Here is a 9,811-nt window from a genome sequence, read left to right on the forward strand (position 1 = left end):
GAGAGGACCTAAAGCCGTCGGATTCTCTGGTTGCTTACTGACAAGCATTTATGCTTTCTTAGCAGTCACATAAAATAACCACCACCACCAACTTGTTTCCTGATCTTTTTTCTTCCACCCCACCCAGGCCACTGTTGGTCTGATTCGGAACCTGGCTCTCTGCTCTGCTAACCATGCTCCACTCAGAGAACAAGGAGCTCTACACAGACTGGTACAACTTCTAATGAGAGCTCATCAAGACACACAGAGAGTAAGTCTACAGTATTCCACTCATGAAATGATAACATTCCGGTTGTAGATGTTAAAAGAAGGGTTTCATTGTTTGATATATATATCATTTAGTATTTCAAGTTCTGGTAATATTTCAAATTTCAAACAGACATTGCTTAAAGTTCTAACTTGTACATCATGCAGTGAATGGTGTTTTGCCCGGCAGTTATATGGTATATTGATAGACCCAATTCTCTTCTCTTAAGATATAACCAGGTTGTACTGTATATAGATACATCTACATTATGATAGATTTTGTAGTCAACCTTTTTCGATGTATAATGTTTGATGTAGTGAGAATAGTATTGTTTTCATTACAACCAGAAGTTGAAAAGTGTATTTAAATATTTAAACAAAACATGTCGCTTGCTTTTTCATTCGATTTTGTTGCAAAAATTATTAATTTCACTCCATGAATCATCAGAGATAGACATTTAATGCCTGATTTATTTGACTTACAGCGCTCATCGATGGGTAGCACCGGCAGCCAGGGAGGTAACTATGCAGATGGTGTACGTATGGAGGACATTGTTGAAGGTACTACAGGAGCTCTTCATATCCTAGCTAGAGACTCTCACAATCGAGCACTCATCCAAGGACTCAACTGCATCCCTCTCTTTGTACAGGTATGTCTGATGTGTATCCTGAGAGAGAGCCAAAAGGCTGTTAATTTCTATCCTATGACACACTTTTAAAAACCTTTTGAGCTCTCAGCAGAAGATTTTTTTTTTAAAATCAATACACAACTCATTAAAGGACGGCTGTACGAGTTCAGCCAGAAGGGATTAGACCACACAGCAAGGTCACTGACAGGTGGCCATTTCATTAACTCAGCTCTCAATTAACATAAGAAAAAGAGGATCATGGGGGACCAACAGGCACCAATTGGGGAAGTTTTCTATATAGAGGGAGCAAGCAGTTACAAGTAGTATAGTACAGTGTGGCTTTAAATGTTGACTATTATTAATATCAATACGTACGTTACATGTATATGTTTATAGACACATGATAGAAATATATAGTTCCAAGAAGAGGGGTAATTCCACAGAAAAGGGTTCACCTGCCATCTGGCTCAACAAGCTCTTCAGTTTGAATAGTACATCAATAGGAGTGATAGTCAAATGTGTCTCAATCACTGACTGAAATATATTTTAAGGATCTTAATTCTGTTTAAAACTGTCTTGATTTCATGTCTGTTATGCTGTATGTAATGCTAATCTGTAAAACACCTCTGTAGATTTGTTTTACATTTTAAGACAAAGCATGTGTTCACACAAATTTTTCTATTGTGATTAAGAAAATTCTATGCAGGAACTTGTAAGTAAAGTGACCCATTCCTCTATTTTTAAAGGCTTCAAATGAAATGTAACAAAACTATTACTAGCTAAATTGTGAAGTATGTCATGTCTCTGGTACTCCCTCCACACAGTTGCTGTACTCCAACATTGAGAACATCCAGCGTGTTGCAGCCGGAGTGTTGTCTGAGCTGTCCCTAGAGAAGCAAGGTGCTGAGATGATTGAACAAGAAGGTGCTACTGCTCCCCTTACTGAGCTCCTCCACTCAAGGAACGAGGGAGTTGGTATGTACTTCAACTCATCCCAAATTCACCTGTTTCTATCAAGATTGTTCAAATCTCCCTCTACAGAATAGTCACTTTATGATTCTCTAGTAGTTAATTGCTTTTTGAATGATATATTTCACACCATGTATTAACATGATTGAGCTGTCTTCTCAGCCGGACATTTGGTATGTGTGTTTGTGTGTGTGTGTGCGTTGGGGGGGGGGGGGATGGGGGACGAATCCAAACAGTTTGGCAAGTGCATAGTATGCATTGACATATTTAGTACCCTTGGTGGGGGTAAAATTTGCCCTCAGTACTTTTTCCTGAAATATCTCATTCCTAGTACTAGCACCAATGGTGTTATTCATTCTCAAGAATAATGACTGTCTGAAAGACGAGAAACTTTGAACATTACAATCTATAAGTCCTCAAAAAATAATTTCTTTACATTGGTTGTAAATGGGATTAGAGGATTATGAATTCAACAAGCATCCTCTTTTGTTGTTATTACAGCAACCTATGCAGCAGCAGTACTGTACCGTATGTCAGATGACAAGCCCCAGGACTACAAGAAGAGGATCTCAGTTGAGTTAGGCAACTCTCTCTTCAGAGGTGATTCAGTGCCATGGGGTGATGTAAGTACAGTCAAACATGCTTTTGCAACCATCTGCATAGGAAGACCACCTGTTCATAAAGACCCCCATTCTTGCTTTCTTTGAACAAGTTCCTTACAACATTATGTACTAAAAAGAGCTCTCATTGTAAAGACCTATCTTGTTTTTCTTGAGTGGTCTTTGTATACAGGTTTTACTGTATCACCTGTTTGATTAGGCCAAATGGCAACATAAAAGTCCCTCAGTAGAACACACTAAATGTTCCTAATAAAGTTCAAATTAGATTGATGAGACCATTGGTTCTTTTCCTTAAACCATCGTATGAATTCTAATTAATCTAATTTCATGTGAATGTTTTATTTGGGTGACTATCTCATTGTGAAGTGATGTGTTATAGTTGTCACAGACACAAAATAAATTACAATTCATTGTGATGTTCGAAGGGATTTGTCTAAGGAAATTAAGTTAATTTTTTTTTTTTTAAATTTCTGACCATTTTGTCTTCTGCCATGAATAAAATAAGCATTATTTGAAAGAAAGGATGAGATGTGAAGAAATCACTTTAATTTTTTTCTCAAAATGGCAGCTGTCACAACATCACATAATATGGAACCCTTCAGTTTATAGGGATATGAATTATTATAGCAAGATAATATTTTGATGTTTTGATTTTAGTTAATCATATTTTAACTTGATTTGATTTCAGCCACTTGATATGCCGTCTGACAACCAGATCCTTCCACCAAGCTCTATGGGAGGTCATCCTTCAGACTCAAGCTATCCCCAACATGGCAGCGTACACAGTCTGCACAGTAATCATGGAGAGTACAGACAACCTCCACCTACCATGCAAGGTAAGTCAGTACCTGGGGGGCATTTCACAAAACTTGCCATCTGTGACGAATGACAGTTGCTGTGATAACCTAGTGAAATCCTTGCTTCTGATTGGTTATCAGCAGATTTGTCATTGATTTTTGTCATTTGTCATTGAAAAAAGGCTTTGTGAAATGGGTCCCTGCTCTTGAAATGTTTCAGTAGCCTCAAAGCACAACCACATTCTCTCTCTATCTCTCTCTCTCTCTCTCTCTCTCTCTCTCTCCCTCTTACTTTCCTTCTCCTCTTTCCCCTTCTCTCCCCATACCCTTCTTTTAGTTCACGACACCTTACAATATGTATCGTAAAACAAAGTATTCATGTACCGTGTGAATGAAGTTTCTAATAAATACACAGCATTTTGCTGTGTTGACATCTTACTAGCCGCTGTGCTGCAGTTAGAATTATAAAGCCTAAAACCACTTCAGTCATGCCAAATAAAAAGGGAGACTTGATAAGGACAGGATGAGGATGATCTGTTCCCTGATGGTGTCATGGTAATCTTGCTAGTTGTATCATGTCAAATGAGTAGTGGCTTTCATTTGTTGTGTGCACAGCAGAATGTTGTAAACATAAACTTTAGGAAAAGTTTTTAATTTCTTCAGTTTTGTAATGACAGGAAAGGAATTCTTATACCAAAGATAAAAACTATTAGTTATAACAATTAAGAGATGTAAGGCTTGAACTTTAAAGATTAAAAGCATGAAATATGTATTTATAGAATGTAGATCTGCTGGCCGTGCACCTCATTACACCCTTGTTGTGGGGACAAGCAAATGGTCTTACAGACTGTTTACATTGAAAAGCACACAAGCATTGTAAGCTCGATCATGACCATGTACTTCATGAAGCAGCTGATGATGAGAATATAACACAGATTAGAATGTTTGACTTTGTGTTGTCTTGTGAGCTTTCCAGTATTAAAGCCGTCACTCTTTGCTCCGTCTTCTCCTAGGCTACCATGATGGTACAGGACCCATTGAGCCTATGATGCAGGACCTGGATCTGGGTGGAGGAGGAGACTTTGGCATGGATCCTGGTCTCCCTGACATGGGACCACCAACAAACGATCTGAGCCTTGACAGTATCCCACCGGCAGACAACACCGGCCTGGCGTTCTTTGATACCGATCTGTAAACCACATCAGACGGACAGACAAGATAGACCTGTTACAAGGAACTACAAGAAAGTCTCAGCGTATGATTGTTTGGCGTACTACTGCTAGGAATGATAATGGCCAAATGCATTTTACTGTATGTTACATCTGTATACAGGTAAACCATTATGTACATAGATTGCTTGGTGAATGGACTTGGGGAATAAAGTAGGAATCGTGACACCTCACAAATCTCAAAACAGCATTGATCACTACATCGTATGCAATGAGCTTGTATGAAGATGATTTGTAATTGGCTGAATAGTGATTTTATGAGTAAAAATATGATAAACATATAACAAAAAAAGTTAAACTTAAGTTGTATTCATACAATGCAATTTTAAAAGAATGTATTCATTTTATTTCAGACAAGAAAAATGGAAGTAGCTTAGATTTTATCACATCATTTTTATTTTGAATCCATAAAATATATAATTGGTGAGGGAAATACATACTTTCTCTGGTAAATTCAAAAGACCAGCTTCTATGATTCAGTATTAATACTGCCCTTTGCTGAAGTGAAACTACAGTATATCATCGTTTGAATCAGTGACATGTCGCCCTTTTCTACGTGTATTCAATCTGATTGTTGCATATTTTACTCTTTATTGCACCTTTTTAAGAGACATCAATATGCAAATAACTATAATATGATTCAGGAATGGGCACTGTTTGAACCCAGAAACAGATCAGGATAAAGATATTGGAACCTTGCAAGAATGTGGGGTACTGTTGGTTCAGAATTAGCACTAGACCTTGGTTGGCACTAGGGGGACTGTGACTTTCTTCCTGGTGATCTACTGAAAAGTGTCCTCTGAACCGAGGACCTTGTCATAGTGGTGTAGCAGGAAGGAGTCTTGGCCTTCTAGATGTTGCCACTAGACATGTGCTCAAATAGTTTACCCCCTTTGAAAATAATCCTTCTTCAAACTGAGCCATGATTCTGCAACAGCAAAAAGAAATGGATTAAATAAGATCTTATTGAAGAGGATAAAAATGATCCCCTATCATGCATCGATACATCCTCTCAGAGATGAAACTGTGTTGTGTTTCTCAAAAGAAACTTATTCTAAATATTTCATATGAAAATAATAGCATATCAACCCACTTCGTCACTGATTCGGTACACTGTCATGTATTTCAAAAACTGTATTCTACTTTTTAGTATTCACACTTTATTCTTTCCTTGACATGTATTATTGTTGTATTCATATAAATATCAAAACGTTTGTGATAACAACACTAAGAGGAGAAACAAATTGAAGTTTGCTCCTTCATTTTGTGAATGAGAAATATTTATTGACATATCACTGGGAGAAGCTCATACTGATATTAATTTAAAATATGCCTGTCTGTTGTTTTGAAGTTACGCGTTTGCGAGACCAATACGGAGTTAAAAGTCATTGCTGAATTTGAGTTCTCTGTTCACATAGTTAATTATGATCATTCAATTAAGATCCATGAGCCGATGACTGAAGGCTTAGTGAAAAAATTTAAAAGACGTTCTTGTTCAAGTTTGAAATTCAGATTTAGGCATGCATATGGCTTATATGTGCAGGTGGCTTGGTGTTTAAGATAAAGAAAGCCCATCTAAAGCTCACACTTTTATATATAAATATGTACATACTCCGAAGCATCATATTACTTTTTTCCTCTCATGAAAGCATTTTTTAGAAGTGAGTGGAGTTTAAGTGTGCAAAAGATATTATGTACTATATGTAGGGTAATGTCTTCATCTGGGCAGGGGGTTGGTCCGCAGGAAAATAAAATAAGGAAGGGAAGAATAAATGTTGAAAAATTGATGTATTTATCACGATGCTCTGTATATATCTATTCTTACATTTGTGAATAAACAACAATGAAAGCATACACATAATTCATTGATGAAATTGAAAAATGATTTGTATTGAAAATGTAAATTTTATCATGACTCTGTTGAGCTGTTTTTGATAATATGTGTACCGGTATTCAACTCTAACTTTTCAATTTGTAATTCAGTAATGTGATTCTAATCGCAATTTGATATGGGGCTATTCTGAACCAAGCTGGAAGATACAGGCAATGTAGCCAATCATGAGATATCTATTTCAGGTATAATTTTGACGAGGCCTGAGCTTTACTTTTTAAGCATTTCCCTTTTTTAGAGAGAAACGGGACAATTTTTAAGAAAACATATTGTTCTTTTGGTTAGTTAGATGGTCGTTTTTCTGTCATTGTGAATTATGTTTGATACATTGTCTTTAGGTTGTACTGAAATTGAGTGTTTGTCATTGTTTTTTTTTCTTTTGTTTTTTTAGATTTTTGTTTTCTTTGTATAAGCAATTCTAGTGAAAAAGAACTTCCTTTATTGATAAGATTAGAAACCTGTTGTAGAGGAGACATGTAAAGTGTTATAGAAACTTGTATATACATAATCCAGTGAGCTGTGCTTTATTCAAATCATATTGTGTGATTTCTAGAAACCAGCGGCCGCCAGCTCTGAAAATATCCACCAGAGAACATTTCATTTCTTCCTGAATGAATTATTTAAAAAAGAAATCTAGAAAAATACCCCAAAAGAATATTTTTGTAATCTTCCATGCAATGGAATTGTATCTGCTGGCATTTAGTATACAGATAACTTGTTTAATTGATGTGATATTGAGATAGGTTTGTAAAAAAGAAGTTAAAAGTAGTGACAGTATTCAAACAGTATTAGTGCACTTGTCTTTTTTTTTTTTTTATAGTTCATTTTGATTATTTTTGTCTTTATTTGTATTCAAATGTACAGTTGTATGGGATTGTATACTATATGAGTTCTTTTCATGCACCATTTAGAGACTCCCCATGTTAGCAGTTTGTCAAAGGTTGTCTACCATTATCGCACCGGCAAACATGATTTGTGAAATGCCCATCTTAGATAAAGTGATTCAACGCTTATTCATTAAATACTTATTGCCGGCTTTTGATACAAGTTTTGCTTGAGAGTTTACACAGAAAAAAGTCCTTCCGATCATTTTCTGTTTGGCTTGGTACATCTTGATTAAATACTACACCACTTTTCAAAGATAGTAGCAACGCACATCTGCACATATATTTTATTAGTATCATCTGCTTACAGTGACATAAATAGCATGCGTTTTTAATTCATGCTCTCAGAATTCATAACTTATCATACTGCTGTTGCATGTTCAAATCAAATACAAGACTTGTTGATTTAACCAATTGTAGAGCTACGTGTAAGTATTGGAACAGATGGCAAACTGAATTTAAAAAAAACAACAAGATAATTGGATAGGGGCCAAGTACTAGGAGTTATTATGGCTTGCACCAAATTTTCATGTAAAAAGCATTCCCCAGTACTATATCTTTATTTAAATCCCTTCCCTCAATACTTTGAACTGTTTACGTACGTAACTGAGCTCATGTATATTGCACTATGCGCTTGTAAGTTTTTAGTAGAATAAATAATGCAGATTCATTGTGTACATTGGATTTTTGTTGGTGTCTTTTTTTTTAAAAGTCGGTTCATAACCCAAGGGGTTTTGTGTTTTAGTCATCTTTCGGCATGCAAGAACAAATTACCTCCCGTGATGCACCTTGATACATGTATGCTGAGGTATACTTCGGGAAAGGTGCAAACAATGTTTTTAGGTAGTATTTACCATGTGTGTTGTGCATTTGAACGTGTGTATGTGTAAAAATGTTGAAATAGGGAGAACGAGGTGCGGGCTTCAAAATACTATGTAACATTGATTGTGCCAATATATTCCTTATCCACCAACGTCATCACAGAGACCAACACATCTGGCACACATTCATTATTAATTGAATTGAATTGCTATTTATTTTCCATTCAGGAAATTCTTTTTTCACTGGTTTTAAAATCATTGTATACATGTATATAATACATTACAATAATAGCAAATGTACATCATCACAACATAATATCATTCTCAAAAATAATTATTCTATAGGAAAGGCAACATTTATGCATTGATTGCAATATCTCAAGTGAAATATCAAGTGGCCCAATGTGTTTACTTGAAAATGTGGATACATTTACGGTAGTATTATGAGCCCTGACATAAAACAAATTTTACTTCTAATCACCTTTTCAGCAGTGATTCTTCACCATAAGTTTGCTAAAGTTAAATACTATCTTTGAAATACAATTTGTCATAATCAAATATTATCACAGCACCACGTCATTTCATATAGAACAATATGGTACTAGTTTTTATTTAGTAGAAACAATCATTTAAGTCAATTTTACTAACATATGTCAATCGTTTAATGTTTACAACAAGGCAGGAATTCAGAATATTTCATTATAAAATAATGAGATGTATGATTGTCAGGCTGATGACTAATAATACTAATAATAATAAAAACGGTGCTTATAAGGCGCTTATCACCAAAGTCTACATGTACATGTAAATTATATGTACATTTACATTAACATGTAAATGTCTTGTTAAACGTACTGACATCAGTTAATTACAATGATTAGTAAATAATAATAAATAATAATAATATGGATATTTATATGGCGCCGGTATCCGATCATGGCGCTTTACACAACTAGCGCTAAAATTTCAGCCTAACTAAGAATGGAATGATCCTACATGCTGAGAGCAGAAAGTTCAAAACATGTCATATTTACAGAGGCTACATTGACAGGTTTCTCCACACATGACATGGAAAACCTTGGCATTATTATCCTTTTTTTAACATGAAAATAAATGGCAAATGGGGATGATAATAAGTAGCTGTGTACAGCAAATGTCTGACACATACTCGCATATCTTGGTGTTCTAAGATACAGCACGTTATACTGATTTCATTATACATGATTATATTTCTTAAAGGGATCCTGTAACTTTGTCTTGGATCCTTTAAAAAAATCCTTGATTTAGCTCATGCTGCAATGAGAATAATAAAACTTTAGGTCAGTCAGGAACCCCATGACTTTCACAAGCTGATTGCCTGTCTGATTATCAGGATATTTATGATTGAAAATCGAAATCTAATTTTGCGTTTTCAAACGGTTTTCATAACACTACAGTCTATTGGGGAAAATGAGTATTTTAAAATCATTCAAAGGTTTTTACTTTTTTGAGGCACTTCTTGATTATTTTGAAGCGCAATTTTGTTAGGGCTTCAATATAACACCATATCACAGGCACTGATAAGACATAGGGCCGTGCACCTCAGATTGAACATTGTTAAACGATCCCTTTAAAGTCAGCATTTATTATGTGACATTTACAGGCCTCGATCCTCTGACAGGCTAATTAATCATGTTTCCCCTCCAAGTTGCAGATACATGTCTATATTTCAATAGTTGTGTGGTA

General features: G+C 35.4%; 1 protein-coding gene across 2 annotated transcripts in view; it reads left to right on the forward strand.

The window, feature by feature from the left end:
• Window positions 1–7,942, forward strand: part of LOC576711 (beta-catenin) — a 28,013-nt gene extending 20,071 nt beyond the window's left edge. The window contains exons 12-17 of one of the 2 annotated variants that reach the window (XM_011681855.2): window positions 128–250; window positions 732–896; window positions 1,700–1,850; window positions 2,346–2,467; window positions 3,153–3,300; window positions 4,275–7,942. In XM_011681855.2, the coding sequence (XP_011680157.1) occupies window positions 128–250; window positions 732–896; window positions 1,700–1,850; window positions 2,346–2,467; window positions 3,153–3,300; window positions 4,275–4,456 (891 nt within the window). In that variant the 3' untranslated portion in view covers window positions 4,457–7,942. 2 annotated transcript variants of the gene reach the window in all.
• Window positions 7,943–9,811: the final 1,869 nt, after the last annotated feature.

This window comes from Strongylocentrotus purpuratus, unplaced genomic scaffold (genome assembly GCF_000002235.5).
Source record: "Strongylocentrotus purpuratus isolate Spur 01 unplaced genomic scaffold, Spur_5.0 spur5_scaffold_7, whole genome shotgun sequence".
Classification (NCBI taxonomy): domain Eukaryota; kingdom Metazoa; phylum Echinodermata; class Echinoidea; order Camarodonta; family Strongylocentrotidae; genus Strongylocentrotus; species Strongylocentrotus purpuratus.